Here is a 17,614-nt window from a genome sequence, read left to right on the forward strand (position 1 = left end):
CTATTATAAACATACTTTTATTTTACTTAACTATGTAAACTTCTGTTGATTTCAGCAGCGCCTCTTTCAGTTCGTTCGTTAGCTTTCATTTGCATTTCATTGTCGCCCGCAACATGTCCAACTGCATAAGTTACATAACCCATGAGTCGATCATATTCGCCGTGGATTCGACTCGCCTCACCATGACCAAGTCTTTCTTGTGCTTCTTTATGTTCTCTCTCAGCTTCTTCTCTTGTTTTTTCTCCTGATTGCTGCCACGATGTAAGACCTGTTAATGAACCAAGTGTCGACTGCAGTTCACCTGCTTTTTTCCAAAATAGACTTTTAAATCGAGTTAATTCGGGGTCAACATCGCTTGATTGTGCATGATTGAATGTGCTGTTTGTTACTGGGTAGTTTTGTTCTTTAGTTGATGCTATTGGGTTTGAAGGATACATGTATGGGTTGCTAAGGTCAGGCATCTCTGACTGTTGCTCTGATTTGTTTGGTGGTAGCATAGCACTATTGTTGTTCGAATTGTAAGGTGATTGAGACATTGAAATAAAAACAAAGTTAATAGAAAAAACTAGAAAATAAGAAAGCGCAACTTTTATATGCGCATGAAAGTGACTTAACCAATCAAAAGTAGCTTTACGTCAATATTAATTTTTTCTGGGCTTTGCCATTTAAAGAATAAACGACTTTGTGTACAAATAAATGGTTTATTAAGAAATAATTAAAGGCATTCTTTTACGACTATTTGTTGAAGATCCCTTAAGCTCCTTTTCGTCAATAGGGGGTATGCCCATTTCGTCACATTTAGAAAGCGCAAGACTTAATCTGACAGCCATGCGATACTCAAAATCATATTTGGTGCACGTCATAGCCATTTGCCATAGTTTTCGACTTTTTTGATAATTGCCAAGGCCCCAACTGGTCACACCAGATTCTGATTGTCGTTACCGTTAGTTTTGTTTAGTATTCTCATGAATTTAAACTTACCCCAGTAGGTAAATGGCACAACCCAGCTTTCAGTCTTGATGGATTGCTTATGATCAAGCACCCAATTTAAATGAGAAATAGTTTCATCATAGCGACCAAGTGAATTTAAGATAGAGGACTTTGTTAAAAGCAACACGGCTCGTTGATCGTAATAATCAGGAGGACTTGTCACTGGTACTAGTTCACGAAGGCGAATGTTGTACTCTAGCTTTTCTCTTTCATAAACAAGATCAAGCGCATTTTGTACTCGATCAAGGCATTTTTCTAAGCACTCTTTCTCCATATGCTCAAATGCATTGAGTACCAACATGATTTCGAGACCTGGTAGGCTAAAGTCCATATCTTGATATCCACTCTGTTGAAAGAATTCAACCTTCTTCAATACATACGTATCGATATATGTCTTCTTTTCAGAAGCATATTTAGGAACCTCAGCAAATGCCAAAATAGCTTCTGTGCGAAGGCCCATCATTTCATAGCAAGCACCAACAAAATATTTTGAAAAAGCAGGAGACCAGTATTTTTCTTGACTTAGCTGTTCAAAGTACTTAGCAGCTGATTCCCATTCAAGCTGCAGCGCCAAGTTGAAGCCAATTTCATAATCTGACATTTGCTTCATAGCAACCTCAGCCCATTCACCTCGAGTTGATTCAGCTGCAAACGTAAAAGATTGAGTTGAGAGTGGTATGTTGCGTGCTACACGAGCAATTCTTGCTGCAAAGAATAAAAAGAAGCATGAATTGGGATGATAGTGTTGTGCATTCAGCAAGCATTCAATAGCTGGACTCATCATTTCTTTAGAGTATAATTGTGGTGCAAATGAGGTCAAAATGGAATAATAAGCCAGAAGTCTAAATATGATGTTAATAAGACTGATCAAATAAGCGGAATACTTGCGTGAGTGAAGCCAAAGGTGCACGAATACCGCGGCCTTCTAGACAAAGCTTAAGTAAAGCAAAACCTAATTGTTTGTCACTCTTCCATCCCAAAATTGAGAATATTTTTAAAATTTTAGGTGGCATTGAAGACAAAATCAGATGCACAGAGCCAATGCCAAACTGAATAGCAGAGACCGTATCAGGATCCATGTATTTCGTATATTCTTGGCCCATCTTTTTGTATTCCTGCCATACAACACTGTAGCTATGATATGCTAGTATATGTTAAACACTATGTATTTCCTTTTTAAAGACATGGTACTTACCTCTTCTGATGTTCAAACCGCACTTGACATAGCCTACAACGCTTTCATGCGTCATTTGAAGAATACCCATCAACAGACAGCACTCGGCTTTAATGACATGTGCTCTTAATACGCCATTGGGAAGAAAAGCACTAGGATCAGATAAACCACCACTGCTATTTGGCATAGAGGAAACAGGAGGATTACTGGGCAATCCCGTATTCGTGTGCAAGAAAGAAGTAAAGTATTGGCTGACTGTATCCTTGAATGGTTTCTTGAACGAAGTGTTGTCAATCTGAGTCTTTGCAATTGTATATGCTGTTGCAAGTGCATTCATAGCTGCCTCTCTGTCATTGTCATGGTATGTCTATTTGAGTTTACATCAGTTTGTTACTCTCCTGTTGATTTCTTCTCTCTATGTTTTCTCTTCTTTTTCTTACCATGATAGCTATTTGTTAAATATATTAGAGATGATTTCATGTACACAAAAGGCTTGACTTACCTTTAATGAATGCCATTGCACCTAAACCCAATGCATACAAGGGGTCGCTTTTTTTTTAACTCGTGTTAATAGCTAGCGGTTCGTATTATGGCCACACTTACATGCTTGCTTTTGTCTGGAATAAAGATTTTGCCTTCATAAACTTGTTATCAAATAGGAGCTTTATAGCTTGTCTTACAGATTCATCTAACATATACGTGTTAGTTGTAGAACTGCTTATTGTAGTCTTTCTTACCAGCTTTTTCTTGCTCATGAGGTTTTAAATTGTTAGGAGGGATATCTTTGGGATCAATAGCTTCAATAGCAATTACATTGTCTCTAAACAAATCCAAATCAATAGGGTCTTCGATAGAATATTCAAATTCTTTGCTACGAGTAGCACGCTGGCATTCTTCTGAAACTTGTCTATCATTCAGGCTTTTTTTAGGCTTGAGTAATTTCGATTGCTCCTCGGAAACTGCCTTGACTGATTCCTCAACAGCAGGCAAAATAGCAGCCAAATGCTTTGCAACAATAAATTCTTCTTTTTCTGGCTCAGTAGTTGATTCGATTAAAATTGTTTTAAGATCGACCTTTTCTTCTTCCTGTTTCTTGTCCTTTTCTTCTTGATCTTCGATAGAGACTTTTTCGGGTTGCTGTTCATTTTTCTCAGCAGAACTTTCAACCTGCGTTTCTTCTTTTTTTTCAATTAGGCTTTCTTCTGACTTCTGTTCGTTTTTCTCAGTAGAGTCTTCAATTGGAGTTTCTCTTTGGTTTTTAACTGGATTTTCATTTTCAATTTGACTAATTTCTTGCTCTTCTTCGTCTTGTTCTTTAGCGTTCATTTCGTTTTTTGATTCCTCTAAATCCAATGCAACCACTAGTGTAGCCTCGAATTGCTTTTTCTGTTCAACATCTGATTGCATCGTGTGAATTTCATCAGTTTCTTTGATTTGGTTCAGCATTACGGACGAACGAGATCCTTCAGCTGGTACAGGTTCATACGTTGCAGGTCTAGAAGACACGAACGAAGCGGGGACAGAAGCAACTTCGAGTGCTTCAATTTCAGCAATTGTAGCTAATTCTTTTTGTTCCGTCTCTGTTTTTTTCAAAGAATCATGTCCTTGTTTCTTTTCCTGCTTATCCAATTGCTCGTCCTCATCTTCGCTTACATCGTCGTCGTCTTCATCTGATAACCCATGGTTTTGTAAAGCAGGCAAGATTAATGACATTCGAGTAGGCTTTGTAGGCTCTGTATCAGCAAACACTTGGTGTGGTTCAGTTTCTTTGGGATTCTTCTCAGCGACCTCAGGCTCTTGATCATTGACTTGAGGTACTTGCCCAAGCTCTTGTTCAATGGCTTTAGACTTGCTTTCCTCTTGGCCTTGTTCGTCTTTCAAGTTCAGAGCATCTTCAAAAGTATCATTGGATGAAATAGAAGATTGGTCAACTACCTATTAAAATTCTAGTTTAGAATCATACAGCCTAGATCTGTTTTCTATTCAAAATACCTTGTTTTTACCTTGTTGGATTTATTATTTATAGACAGTTCAGCTGAACTGGTTGTTTGATATGACTCTTGAGAAGTCATAGAAGCTGGACGTTCTGGCTTGATTTTCTTTTGAATAGCTTTCCATGCGCTCTTCTTGTTTAGCGAACCTTTACTCTTTGCCATAGTTACTAGATGATCAGAATCTCAACAAGAAATAGTAAAAAAAAAAGAGATAGTTAAAAAGGGGAAAAAGTCCTGTTGGTGTTTAGTAAATTAGATTATTGAAACAGCGATATACTTGTTGTACAAAGCATAAAAAGATCAAGAATCATCAATCAAAGCTTTTACCTTCACGACCTCGCTTATTACTTTGAACGACAGTTAAATGGACAAAATTATTAATCGTGTTTGAAAGAGACATATTGAGAGAAAGTGAAAGAAATGCGATTTAAGAAGTGTGAATTTGAATCTTCAGAACTTATGGCAGACCTGAATGTGCTGCACTGTGATTCCCTGTTTATGCGTGAATAGTAGATGTTTGCTTTTGTCTGTAGGAAATGAATTTGATTGGCTTTATATAAATACAAATCATCCAAATGATTGCCTAGATTAAGTAAATCAGGTGATAACAAGTAGCTTTTTTTTATTCATATAAATGATTATTTCAAACTATTTTATTCATTTCTTTGTAAACAAAACATGCACAGCAGCAAAGGCTCCTTTCTTTTGATTGACAAGTCTAGAAGAAGAAAAATTCATCCCTTGTGATGAAAAGCCTACCGTTAGAGTTTTATTCTTTGAAATCGGCTCGGAGAACCAGCTTGGATGTAAAAAGTATTTTCGAATAAAGCGTATTTCTTAACCATCTTCGATTTCTGATTAAATTACAAGAATTAACATTAGTGCGGGTGTTGAACTTGTTTGCATATAGAAGAGAGAGATTTATCAAATCCTTTTTTTTTTTCATCATTATGTCAACAAGAAATACAAAGCTAGTTATTTTAGGTGGGGGAGCAGCAGGTTTACTGATTGCTATGGAACTATCAAATACAAAATACCTTGATATTACTCTGATTGATAGTAAAGTACGTATAATAACATATCTTTTCAATGTCTTGACCTTTTCCGTAGTCATTTTACGAATATACACCAGGACTTTGCTCTGTCTTGTATGAAGATACAGACGCAAAATTCGAAAAGCATTTCAACGATATAACATTTGATTACAAGCCTTTTTTGAAAAGATTGAATGTACATTTTGTACATGGTAAAGTTGAATCCTTAAAAGACGAGAAAGGTATTGTTTATAAATAAGAAAAACAGAGACTAACCAAATCCATAAAGTTCACTTGGTTGATGATATTCCAGTAGCATACGACTATTTAGTTATATGTACTGGGTCAAGCTATGCTGATCCTTGGAAAACAGGCTCTTCTGATCATCAAACATCCACTCTCGATGCCAATGCTCGCCTTGACTATCTTCGTCAACACAGAGAAAAATTCCAATCTTCTCAAGACATTTTGTGCATTGGAGGTGGTCCTGTAGGCGCAGAATTAGTGACTGAAGTTGCTTATCGTACACCGCATAAACAAATCGTCTTGGTAGACAGCAATAAGACTGTGTTGTCAAGTGCGCCCAATGGTATTGGAAAACACGCACAAACAATCATTGAATCCACTCCATCTATCCGTACCATCATGGAAGAGCACGCATCAGAAAAAAAGCAAGAGCCAATGAACCCCAAGAAAATTTATGAAACAGATAAATCACATACACGAATTGAAACAGATCTTGTTTATAATTGCATTGGTGTGACTCCTAATTCTAGTTTTCTGCCTAAGGATTGGTTAGACGATAAAAATCAAGTGATAGTAGATGAAACGCTCAAGGTGGTCAAGGCGCACAATGTGTTTGCTGTAGGTGATGTTTGTTCTGTCAAGGAACCCAAGATGTTTTATACTGCACACATGCAAGCTGTACACTTTGTAAAGAATTTGAAACGGTTATTAGACAATATGGCTGTGGAAGATTTGTTGTCCTATCAAGGTGCTCGTATTAATATGGTTATTTCTATGGGCCCCAAGTATGCTGTTGGGTCCATTTCAGGTGTTCCATTGTATGGTTGGCCATTCAATGTCAAAAAGGGTAGTCGAACTGCTGCTGTGACAAAACACTTTATTGAAAGAATTACTATGGACGACTTTGGACTCAAAATGCCTGTCAATAACCTGTTGTACTATACACAAACAAAGAACTTTGGCGGTCTCCTTCCCCAACATCTTTTTTAATAAACTAAACATGAAAACGAATTTTTATTCTAGTCATCCGTATTGTCACTTGATCTGGCCACTCTTCATCCAACATATCAATCCATCTTCTTCTGGTTGATTCTTGTAGCTTATTTACCCAAGTTTCGATCTGTGTATTTCTCTGAATGACGGCCCATCGAATCATGATTTTATCTTTAATCAGATTACCAGTCTCTTCAGATAATGGGACTTCTGTTGGTATTTGATTCAGAAATAAGAAAATCTCTGTTTGATCTGTGGAGGCCATTTTGCCTGCACTTGGTCTAATAAAGTAACGTTCAGGCTGGCCTTTTGTATAATTTGCATTACTAGTCAAAAACTTGAATAGAATAATGTGATCTTCTGGTATAGTGTTTTGTAGCGAAAATTTAAGAGTTTGGCCTCGAACAAAAGGTGGATAGAAATCAAGACGAAGCTTGGATGGTGGTTTGAGCTTGAGTGTTTCAATCAGCCGTGACATTTGATGTTCATGTTCATCTAGAAATGCTGGCTCTTTCTCTGGTTCTTTCTTTGCGGTCATAGATTCTCGAGAAGTATATATGGTAGGTTCGTCTTCATCTTTAGCTGGGCTTTTGATAATACTATGCAAATCGTTATCAGGCGTATCAATCAAAACATTCAAATAAGGGGGTGAGGGCGGTGGTGGTGGTGCTACGTTTCGAAACCTTGGTACTGGGCTAGGGTCAATAAACATAATTCTTGGATTATATCCTTCACAATCTTCAGGCAGCTTGTCGAAATAAGCAGAGTTGATTGTACCATCATCTGTTAGCAACGTATCTGAAGAAGAAGACTCTATAGACTCATTATTGTCTATGTGAAATCGAACGTTTTTTTGTTTTTGCAGCCTCAAGATATTTTCTCGTCGCTGATGCCTTCTTCGTTTGCGTTCTGCTATGGCTTCCGCTGAATCTTCGCCTCGATTGATCAAGATTCCAGTCGGCTGGTTTGCACTTTTAGTTATGGGAAAGATGTTTGTCAGAGAAGAAGACGAAGAAGATGATGTTGCTTCTTCTAGACTGAGTCTTGGAGACGATGTATTGTCGTCAATGATGAGTGGTGGGTTCTTTTTTTTAAGGAAAATAAACTTTTTAAGCCTATTGATAGAGGAAGAAGTAGAAGAACGAGTAGTGATTGAATCGGAATCATTCTTCTTTTTGTTGCTTTTCCAACCTTTAAGAAACTGGGGCAAAATACTGTTCGAAGTGTTGTCATTGATGTCTTTATTGCTGAATCGAATAGGTATGCTCAATGATAGAAATGATCTTGCACTTTTTGCACTTGCTGAACTTTTATGACTATAGACGGACGAAGCATATTGCTTTGTCATTCTGAAGTAATCCAAGAGAAAGAAAGAAGGTAAAAAGAAAAACAAACATGGTATTTTTATATGTAACTGATCGGAACCCTCTACATCCGAGAATTTCTTATTGTTGTTATTGTCTTGTGATCATGTTGACATCACTTGTTTTTTTATTATGTGTATAGAATGTATATATGTGCATTGTTGATATTGTATATATGTGTGTATATGTATTTACTTAAGGGAAAAGTTCACCGAGAATACGCATAGTGTCTTCAGGGCTCTTAACACTGTGGCCTTGAACTTCAGGATGGCTATAAATTTCAAAGTCATTACCACCTTCAAAGGTCTTGTCACCAAAGAAATGAATGTTCTTGAAACCATCTTGCTTGACATGGCGCAAACAATAGGTCTTGTCCCAACCAGTAGGAAAGACATCAAATGAGATTTGTCCACCAATAGAGTAGGTCAATGCCAAATGAGAGAATTCTTTCTTTAAAGCTTCAACAAACTTTTGACGGAGACCTCTGGCAAGATCGTACTTTTCAAATTCATTGCGTTCTTCTCTGGAGCAGTTACGACCAATAGGAGAAACGTTGATCATGCCGTTACGGAACTCAATAAAAGTACCACTTTAAGAAAGATAAGATAACATGTCTTTTGTCTGCATAAAAAGAACTTACCGCTTCTTGGGAATATCCATGTCAGCAATGTAACGCAAAATAAAGTTGACAAGTTTGTTGTACTCTTCATCACCAATCCATTGAATGAAGCTCTACACAATACAATAGATCAGTAAACAAGTCATATAAGGTCATAAGCCATATCCCTCTCCCTTTCCTTTTTTCCTTACCTGAGAAGCCATTTGCTTACCTAAACGGTAGGCAGTAAGACCATTTTCAGCAAAGCAGAAATCAAAGTCTTGAAGGACTATATTTTACAGTATAAGTAACATGAATTGATATCTATAGAAATAGTTCTTACTTGATTCACCAAGTTGTTCATATTGCTTGCTGATATCAGAGCCACCAACAAAACCAATCACGGCCTTCTTACGAAGAGAAGTCAAAGTTTCCTTCATTTCTTGAGAGATAAACTACAGTAGTTTAGTACATATACTTTCACTACTAGTATTATTACTTACGGCACGAGCAGGGGTCAAGGTACCATCAACATCAAAGAGAACAATAGTATCAGGGTTTTGACGGTCAGAGAAGTCGTTGACAGGAGACATGGTTGATATACAAAAGAATGAAAGAAAAAGAGAATGAGAAAGGTGGATAAAAATAAAAATTTATATTAGTGACTAAAATAGGCTTCGACCAATGATACAATCCGTCGTGTCTTGCTTGTCGATCCAAGCCCAACGGACTTCAAAGAATTTTTTTAATATATGCACAACATTGGAATCCTATACGCGTCTTTGTTCTCTCTTGTCGCTTTCTTTTCAGGTACATATTTAATCAATATATGGAAATGTTTGTTTCGTGTTCCCGTATCTTAGCAACGGTTCCTGGTTGTCAAGAAAAGAATAATTTAAAGTCCACTTTTAAATACGAGGCGACGTACATTGCTTTAAATGGCAAGGGCTACATTAAATCAATCCATACTCCACGTGTCAATCTTAATGAAATATTCTGATATAGCTTAAACAATAACACATAGACTTTTGATGTGATGATTGTTACACTATTCATTTATGTAGCGACATCCTCTCTTTTTCTCTTTTCTTTCTCTTGTGTAAATGTACAGCAAAATAAAAAAAAAGCCAACATCTTTTAATAATCATGAAGACTTGAAGCGAAACTATCTCGACAGAGACAGTGGTATTGTCACAACGGAACCAGAATCCGACGCTGAATACAACAGTAATAGACCCAACTACATATTCAGCGATGACGACGATCAGCCTCACCTACCTTCTATTTCACTTCCTTTGGTGGATACTACTCCCTCGCCAATGACTGTCTTTAGTTCACCTAATTATTATTGCAACTTGGCTGACCGAGCCGTGGCTTCACTAAGGCAGCATTTACAAGATAAAGAGTGGAAGAAGGTTCTTAAGCACAAAAGTGGCGTTACTGTGTATATGCTTCAAAAACAACAACAGCAAAAGACAGAAAAAGTCGCGTTATTTCGAGGCGAGTCTATCATTCAGGGATTTACGCCACAATCTATTTTTTATGTCATTGGTATGCGAAAGTTATGGGATGAACAGTAAGTACCTGAATATTCTGATGGTGTTGCTGATGTTCTTATCATATAGTTTTGAAGAAGGCAATTTGATCGAAAACTTGAATGAAACAACCTCTTTAACATACGAATCATATAAATCGACATCTACATCAAAGTGAGTCTGATTGCATTGCATTCTTTTTTTATTAACCTCTCCCTTACTTTTTAAGGGCATTTGATCTAACTTTGGTTGAAAAGATTGAATGTTCAGCGGATGGTGAAATTGCATTTGCTTGTACCAGTATTGATACACTTCAGGTGCCAAAACAGCCAGGAAAAAACAGACATTGTGTCAAGGTAGACAAACTCATATTACTGTATTATCTGTTATTAATAAAATGCTTGTTAGCTTCAAGGTTGGGTGCTGAAACAACTAAATACGATACCCGTTTCGACAAAAGTCACATATGTTACTCAAGAAAACATCAATGGCTGGATTCCTGGCTTAACAAAGAAGTCTTTAGCAAGAAAGCCCTTAATAATATCATCTATTCATCAATATCTAGAAAAGAAAGCAGATCGAATTCGACAGCAACAACAACAACAGCAGCAACAAAGTATACGCAACCATTCTACATCTACTTCTATTCATTCAAATAGTACTACTTTACTAGTTACACCCAATACTAATGATCGACTGTCACCTTCTATAACAAGCCCATCACCACTATCATCTTTAACTAAACCTGATTGTTCTTCAGATACCTCATTGGATAGTGTCAAGAAATATACCAACATCATTCTATCAAACCCTCCTCCACGCATATCCTCTTTGGAAGAAAAGAACAGTCAGCAAAATCTCCCCCCTCCTGCTCCCTCTCCAAGTTTTCCCCTTCCGCTTCCTCCAACAACGCATTCTACTAGAGAAGACATTTTGTCCAGTAATGATTTCCCTTTACCTCCTATTCATCGTAATCATCAACACCAACGTCAATTTTTATTATCGCCTATTCATGAATCTGATCCAATTGATTTTAAAGAAAAAAAAACAGCTGATGCTGCATCCAAATCCAAATTATATCCTCCTAGTAGACATCGACAAGCTAGAAAACAGAGTCTAGATATGCTACAGACGCATGCCAATAGTTCACTGAATGACTGGAAATATATTGGAGAAAAGAACCAGACTCAGATGTACTGTCAATCAATACAAGGAAACCCGTTGCCTATCTTGAGAGGAGAAACAACCCTTACAGGCAATTGGACACCTGAGCAGATCTGCTCAGTTATTCAATGCTTTGGTGCTCGCAAACTATGTAAGCCATACTGGTATTGAAAGACACTCTTGCTTACAAGTAAAACAATAGGGGATGAACATTTTGAAAATGGTCAAATCATTGAACGGTTTTCACAAAAAGAATATTTAGTCTATACGCAAATGAAGAGTATCTTTCCCATTCAAAGCCGTGACTTTTCTCTCTTGACAAGTATTGAAAGCAATGTCGCCACAGGAACTGTATATGTTGTGTCTACCAGCGTTGAAGACGAATTGATACCCGAAAAAGCACAACACATCAGAGGCAGTCTTGTTACGTTTGGTTGGGCTCTTAAGCCTATAAAGGATGGCCATCGATTGGCTGGTGTTACTGTCAGTATCATTGCGCATCTTCAAATGGGCGGCGTAACTCCTCTACCTTCTGCGATCGTGCGTACCTTAACTACACATTTACCTAGTCTGGGTGATCAAGTACAATCGTATTTACTAGATCATGGATGCCCTCCCTACATTCGACGTGTAGCGGGCAAAGTGATATTAGAGCAATTCGATCACCAAGAAAAGATGTATTCAATTCATTTTATTGCCAAACACGCCCCATCTGCAAGACAGTATCGTAACAAAAATAGCCAAAAAATGATTGGATCCATGTGGTGTACAGACATTCGTACACATACAAGCATGTATCCTATGGGTTATCGGATAACGACAACACCTCATGAAGGCATACGAGTGGATATGCGGCCTGATGGAATGGGATTTCGAATCTACACAGAAAGAGAGGACATGGATGGACAGACGATCCAACTTCAGATCAACCCTTGTACTACGACGAACCAAAAACCTGTTTTTGCCTGGAATGACATTGTTTTGTTGGACTTTAATATCAAGATAGAGGAACCAATAGAAGCACCCAAAACTGAAGCAAAAAATAATACCAAAAGAATAACGGATCAGCATGACACAAAGAGTGTCAAGGTATACATTGAAACTAGTAGAACAACTGATTAATAAAATCATACAATACAATAGGCCAACGCATACGAAAAACGACAGCATAGAAACAGTCATATTCTCGTTTTGAGTGAAGACATTGCCTTTACAGCTCATCAATTTTCATTCGTGATTTTATTAATGGCCATTTCTTATTATTTTGGCAAATTCTCTTGTCACTGTTGAATAATAAAAATAAGCTTCCCCTCTCTCCACTTTTCATTTACCAATGATTGCTGTTTATTTTTATTATTTCCCTCTCTTTTTTTTTTATTTTTCTTCTTCTTTCTTCTTCTCTTTTCTTTATTCCCAATGACTAATTCTGAGTTGAAGGAACAAATCGACGAAGAACATTACCTAAATAAACAAAAGCAACAACAACAACAACTTGTTTACAGTCAATTGTTTCCATTCTTGTCTTTTGGACAACGCCTTCTAAAAAACAGCCATTATGTTGCATTTAACCATAATAACTATTTAACAAAAAAGCAATCGAAAATTATTCATGACAAGGAACAATACATGTTTATCTTCAAGTTAAATTCGAAAGGAAAAACAGGTTTGAATAAAAAAAAAAAGGAACAAGGGGGTTTGTTGATCATTTATAATAGCTGCTCTCTGTTATTTGCCAACTCGAGTAAAAAGAGTCATTGAAGTTTATCATATCGTAAGTTAAAAAGTCTATCAGTAGAACATTGGGTCTTATTATCCATAGGAAATTCCTGTTACGTTTCGACATATGGGAATAGGTGACAAGTTGGTAAAAGAGTGTCTAAATTGGGCAAAAGAGTCTAGAACTTTAGTCATACCCACTTGCAGTTTTGTCAAACGGCACTTGGAATTGTTTGATTACGACTCAGTCATCGTAAATAACGAACAAGAAGCCATGAAACGATTCGCAAAAAAAAGCTTATAGACCTATATCCAATATTAAATGTAAATATAATCATAATAAAAGTATTCTTTTTCCTCTAGTTATGTTTGCCACTTTTTTTATTATTATTATTATTTCTGGGTTCCGAAGTTTCTTTCTTATTATAGTATAGCCTTTTTGGGGCTGCATTAACTCGGTGTCAAGTATCTTGGACCCTGAATGATGCTTTATTTGAAATTTACATTGAATACAGTCTTTTAATTTGAAATTTGTATCGAGCATGAAATTTTTCGTTTAGAATAACTTTAATTAGCTGGTGATAAGCCTCGGATTATTACACTTTATTATGAAAAAATAAAATATTAAATGAGCAAAAATCAAATTTTAGAAATTAAGCAGAGCATGAGATACAAAAGTAATATTGATATTGTTACTCACATTAGGTTATAAGAAAGAGCAGAGAATAGAAGGCAGATAAAAGAGAAATGAATCAGTAACAGATATGAACCAGTATATGTAAAATATTGACACAAATATGAGGAGGTAGTTGAATACCATTATCTTGTCAATTGCATAATTGCTAAAAATGAGATAATCTCTAACTCATTACATCCATACTACTACATATCTGATCGACAATACGACCGACCAATACCACGCTATGATTGAAGCAAATAGTGGCTACATGAAATATTAGTCCTTTCTCTTTTTTTTTAAGTAAGCAACCTAAGCTTTTATTCTACACGGTTTACAGTGTTAATCTATTGTGTTTTGAGGAACTTATTCAAGGACAGAAAGCATGCTTTTTTTTTATTTCAAAAACCATTAAAAGGCATCCTATTTTTTTGCGTGACTTAATAACTATTGGCCAAGTAATGATAGTCTTTCCTGGGCAATAATGACTTACAATTGATCTTGTTGAGCTTCCTATAACGAAAACCTTGTGTAATCATTGTGTAGTATAGTTTTTCTTTTTGGTATGATTGAACTAGTAATTTCTGACTTGGAAAATGATGCAAGAGTTTGTTGAGCAGTAAGAGTCGTTCCTCCTATTGCTCAAACATATCCTATACCAAATCCTTTTTTGGTAATGTATCTTTGGAAAAAAGCTTGCTGAAATGCTCCCTCTTAAGTGCTCTTATTACCATCGTAATCAAGAGACAAGCACAAGCACAGCATACATATATTGAAGCAAAAGAAAGCAATTAAAAAAATAGAACTGAACTATTATGCTTAAACATAATGTCAATGGTTGCTTTTAAACTTAAGCAAGCGCCTTTCCTGCTGCTCAGTTCCTATTGTAATTACATGTACAGACACTTTTGAATTTAAGCATTACAGTTAGACGTTTGGTTAGCTTTGGTTTTCGAGTCTCTTAAACATGCTCTTTTTTTTTGTCTATTCATTTTTGTAAAGAAAGCATGCTCAAGAGACTTAAACGTAATGCTAGCCAATTCCCTTTTATGCCTTATGGAAGGGAGACTGATCTGTTTATGAGTCTTTCTTCTCTTGGACATCTTCTTTATTGACTTTTTACTTCTGTGTTCTTTGATCTACTGAAATTCATCGATTTGTTCAGGCTGAATTACCGATTTGTTAAAAGCAAAGCGTCAATGTAATTTAATTAGAATCGAGAATTAAACTCCAGCTTATCATTAACAGGACGCGCCTTATATGAATCATTTTAATAATTTGAAAAATCATGCAATGTACTTGCTTATATATACGTGACTCTTCTGACGTGACAACTAAATTTTAGAAACATGTTGATTCATGTATATAAGAGGCGTTCCTTGAGAAGAAATCCATCATTTATACAAACATGTCTTTTCAAAAAGCCGAAATCTCATCTCCTGCTAGCTATGCACCCATCGTTAAGCAAACACGATACAATCAAATCTTGAAAGTTGGAAACCGCATCGATATCTCTGGTCAAGGTGGCTGGAGCTCTACTATCCCAGAAGATGGCTACAAGTTTGAATACAAGTCTCTTGAAGAGGAAATTGAGCAAGCATTCAAGAATGTTGAACTCGTGCTTAACAGTGTTGGTGCTTGTTGGAAGAACGTAAAGAGCGTCACTTCTTACCACACTAATTTGGAAGATACCAGAAAAAAGTGCTAGGAAAATGTATGAATTGTTTGGAAAGTATATGGAAGAGTTCCCTATCTGGACTTTCCTTGGTATTGAAGCACTTGAAGAACCGAAGATGCATGTCGAGATTGTTGTTTCTGCTTTTCTTGACGAATAAAAAATAAGCATGTTCTTAACTGTACACAATTGATCTGCAAACGCGCTTTAGTTTGTCTTTTAAGTATCGACTTGAGCTATAGAAATCATTTGATTTCTGTCAAGCACAGATTTCTCATTGATCTCACATGACTTCATATCTTTTACTAATACAAGCGAGAGGCCAACAATAAAAGCCTGTAGCATGGATTTTAAATTATCTTAGTTTGAATATCCGCGACAGTGGCTTTGTCCTTGTAGCTTGAAACAGAGTCACAAAGTTTTTTTTTCTGTTAGAAAAAACTGTTTCGACAAGAGCTTTCCTTTTTTTCATATATATCAAGCACAACCAGTATGGCAAAGGAACAAAAGAAAGAAAAGAAGGTCAAGGCCGCCAAGAACGAAGGCTCCGACAACGAAGAAGAAACTCTTCGCTTCCAATCTCCTATTGCTCACCCTTTAGCTGAAAAGAAGTTGGTCAAAAAGATTTACAAGACTATCAAGAAGGGTATAGTTGATCAGACAAGAGAAAATACAAGAAAACTAAATTTTTACTTTAGCTAGCAAAGTCAAGCACGTTCGCCGTGGTGTCAAGGAAGTCGGTAAAGCCCTCCGTAAGGGCGAAAAGGGTCTTGTTGTTATTGCTGGTGATATTTCTCCCTTAGATGTTATCTCTCACATGCCTGTTCTTTGTGAAGACTCTAACGTTCCTTATATCTTTGTTCCTTCCAAGGAACAATTGGGTGAAGCTAGCTCTACCAAGCGTCCCACCTCTGTTACAATGGTTGTCTTCGGTGGTAAGAATAAGGATACGAAGGCAGCTGCTGACTACAAGGAATTATATGATGAATGTTATGCTCAAGCTAAGGATTTGGTAAATAAGTTTATTATGTACATATATGTACGCTTTACTAACACTATGTTTTTTTAGGATGAAAAGCTTGTTTACTAAATTTCTCGTCATTACTTTTTTTGTTTGATTTGTTTATTTTCATCTCTCTCTTTTTTCTTTACATACGCTCTTCACATTTACATTCAACACACCACCTATACAGCAGCAATTTGTTAAGGTAGAAAACGTTCTTCCTTTTTCATAGTATTGTAGATTTCAATTTACATAAATTAATAATAAAAAAAAGACTACAATAAAAAAAAAGCAGCCAGCATAAAAAACGGAGACAAGGTCATTACAGTGAATTGCGTTTGAAAATAGAATTTTTAATCTTGACAAGAGAAAATTTTCTTAACCAATAGAAATTTTTATTGAACAATAGAAATTTTTTTTAACAATAGAGTTTCTTGAGATCAATAGAAAAAAATTATTAGCAGTAGAAAAAAAAACCAACAGTGGAAAAAAACCAACAGTGGAAAAAAAACCAACAGTGGAAAAAAAACCAACAGTAGAATTATTGTAAACCAGAGGGTTAACACAGAAATATATATCTCAAGAGTCAGAAACGCATACATTTCCTGAGAGCCTTTCCAAATCCGTGGGTTAGAAACAACAACGTCTCTCAAATGCTGCTTTGTTTAGAATTGGCATTTTGGCTTTGGTGTTTTCTTAATGATATAAATACTCTGCTCATTCTTATACTTTTTATAAAATTAACCTATTTATTATTACAACCAGATTCTACCATTATCTACGCTCTGGCGAATTCGCTTGTGATGAAGAACCTGAATACCAGCCAAAACAAGATGTAGCGGCTATTAAGTCGTTGTACCAGATGGAAGGTATTCCAGATTATGAGTCTTCGTCTGAGGATGAAGATGATGGTTATTTTAATACAGCAGTGGCTATGGAAGAAATTGATTTAGAAGTAATGCCTCTACCAAATATTATTTGGACACCCACTATGTATTTATTGAAAAGCATCCTACTTGTATTGTGAAGGATGCTACAGAATCCCTTTGTGAGGCTTTTCAAGGCTTAATAATTGACGAGTCCACTGTATATCGTCACATTACTGAAAAGCTTGAGTTTACTTTGACTCGCACAGTAAATATTTTTTACAGTTGTCTGTGACATTTTATTTAGATAGGATTGCCTTTTAAGCAATCTTCAAATATGTTTTTAGAGTGTGCCAATTGAATTGAGAAAGAGTGTGTTGCTGGCTGTAAGAGCCCCATAAATAATTACTTTAGGCTTTTTTCTCAAAAGGCGGGGTTTTCTTTTTTAGACAAGCTGCCAAACTCGAGACAAAATGGTACAACTTCCCAATTTGTGATATAATCACTAATAAAATGGTCAAATCAATAAGTCGATTAGAACCAAAACGGCCAAAAGAAGTCTTCTTTATTAAAGGTTATATTTTGT

The 17,614-nt window shown here is 36.2% G+C and overlaps 10 protein-coding genes across 10 annotated transcripts; 6 read left to right on the forward strand and 4 right to left on the reverse strand.

The window, feature by feature from the left end:
* Positions 1-26: 26 nt before the first annotated feature.
* Positions 27-497, reverse strand: B0P05DRAFT_469698 (uncharacterized protein; the record flags this gene model as incomplete). The annotated part of the gene is made up of 1 exon (XM_051574508.1): positions 27-497. The coding sequence occupies one exon, from the start codon at positions 495-497 to the stop codon at positions 27-29; it is 471 nt and encodes a 156-aa protein (XP_051434970.1).
* A 184-nt stretch (positions 498-681) lies between these two features.
* On the reverse strand, positions 682-4,388 carry B0P05DRAFT_541017 (uncharacterized protein). Its single transcript, XM_051578130.1, has 9 exons — positions 4,168-4,388; positions 2,902-4,099; positions 2,768-2,852; positions 2,667-2,713; positions 2,605-2,612; positions 2,186-2,531; positions 1,879-2,134; positions 982-1,832; positions 682-928 (listed from the first exon to the last, which is right to left on the reverse strand). The coding sequence occupies exons 1-9, from the start codon at positions 4,318-4,320 to the stop codon at positions 705-707; spliced, it is 3,168 nt and encodes a 1,055-aa protein (XP_051434971.1). The 5' UTR covers positions 4,321-4,388; the 3' UTR covers positions 682-704.
* Positions 4,389-5,108: 720 nt separating this feature from the next.
* B0P05DRAFT_469870 (uncharacterized protein) lies at positions 5,109-6,428 on the forward strand (the record flags this gene model as incomplete). The annotated part of the gene is made up of 3 exons (XM_051574517.1): positions 5,109-5,222; positions 5,269-5,434; positions 5,461-6,428. 3 exons carry the CDS (start codon positions 5,109-5,111, stop codon positions 6,426-6,428), a joined length of 1,248 nt encoding a protein of 415 aa, XP_051434972.1.
* A 4-nt stretch (positions 6,429-6,432) lies between these two features.
* On the reverse strand, positions 6,433-7,143 carry B0P05DRAFT_469808 (uncharacterized protein; the record flags this gene model as incomplete). The annotated part of the gene is made up of 1 exon (XM_051574512.1): positions 6,433-7,143. The coding sequence occupies one exon, from the start codon at positions 7,141-7,143 to the stop codon at positions 6,433-6,435; it is 711 nt and encodes a 236-aa protein (XP_051434973.1).
* Positions 7,144-7,872: 729 nt separating this feature from the next.
* Positions 7,873-8,998, reverse strand: B0P05DRAFT_541024 (eukaryotic phosphomannomutase). The gene is made up of 5 exons (XM_051578131.1): positions 8,897-8,998; positions 8,737-8,848; positions 8,606-8,682; positions 8,436-8,527; positions 7,873-8,384 (listed from the first exon to the last, which is right to left on the reverse strand). The coding sequence occupies exons 1-5, from the start codon at positions 8,984-8,986 to the stop codon at positions 7,991-7,993; spliced, it is 765 nt and encodes a 254-aa protein (XP_051434974.1). The 5' UTR covers positions 8,987-8,998; the 3' UTR covers positions 7,873-7,990.
* Positions 8,999-9,612: 614 nt separating this feature from the next.
* Positions 9,613-12,422, forward strand: B0P05DRAFT_541032 (uncharacterized protein). The gene is made up of 6 exons (XM_051578132.1): positions 9,613-9,633; positions 9,672-9,969; positions 10,019-10,102; positions 10,158-10,284; positions 10,337-11,243; positions 11,295-12,422. The coding sequence occupies exons 2-6, from the start codon at positions 9,713-9,715 to the stop codon at positions 12,212-12,214; spliced, it is 2,295 nt and encodes a 764-aa protein (XP_051434975.1). The 5' UTR covers positions 9,613-9,633; positions 9,672-9,712; the 3' UTR covers positions 12,215-12,422.
* Positions 12,423-12,560: 138 nt separating this feature from the next.
* On the forward strand, positions 12,561-13,165 carry B0P05DRAFT_541035 (uncharacterized protein). Its single transcript, XM_051578133.1, has 3 exons — positions 12,561-12,755; positions 12,808-12,863; positions 12,912-13,165. Exons 1-3 carry the CDS (start codon positions 12,719-12,721, stop codon positions 13,110-13,112), a joined length of 294 nt encoding a protein of 97 aa, XP_051434976.1. The 5' UTR covers positions 12,561-12,718; the 3' UTR covers positions 13,113-13,165.
* A 1,485-nt stretch (positions 13,166-14,650) lies between these two features.
* Positions 14,651-15,470, forward strand: B0P05DRAFT_541039 (uncharacterized protein). The gene is made up of 2 exons (XM_051578134.1): positions 14,651-15,185; positions 15,218-15,470. Exons 1-2 carry the CDS (start codon positions 14,893-14,895, stop codon positions 15,324-15,326), a joined length of 402 nt encoding a protein of 133 aa, XP_051434977.1. The 5' UTR covers positions 14,651-14,892; the 3' UTR covers positions 15,327-15,470.
* Positions 15,471-15,573: 103 nt separating this feature from the next.
* Positions 15,574-16,474, forward strand: B0P05DRAFT_541041 (50S ribosomal protein L30e-like protein). Its single transcript, XM_051578135.1, has 3 exons — positions 15,574-15,805; positions 15,858-16,171; positions 16,229-16,474. Exons 1-3 carry the CDS (start codon positions 15,652-15,654, stop codon positions 16,247-16,249), a joined length of 489 nt encoding a protein of 162 aa, XP_051434978.1. The 5' UTR covers positions 15,574-15,651; the 3' UTR covers positions 16,250-16,474.
* Positions 16,475-16,928: 454 nt separating this feature from the next.
* On the forward strand, positions 16,929-17,189 carry B0P05DRAFT_541049 (uncharacterized protein; the record flags this gene model as incomplete). The annotated part of the gene is made up of 1 exon (XM_051578136.1): positions 16,929-17,189. A coding segment is annotated over one exon (261 nt), but the record flags the coding sequence as incomplete, so codon positions are not given.
* Positions 17,190-17,614: the final 425 nt, after the last annotated feature.

The sequence above is a fragment of the Gilbertella persicaria genome (genome assembly GCF_025201335.1).
Source record: "Gilbertella persicaria strain CBS 190.32 chromosome Unknown B0P05scaffold_19, whole genome shotgun sequence".
NCBI lineage: Eukaryota > Fungi > Mucoromycota > Mucoromycetes > Mucorales > Choanephoraceae > Gilbertella > Gilbertella persicaria.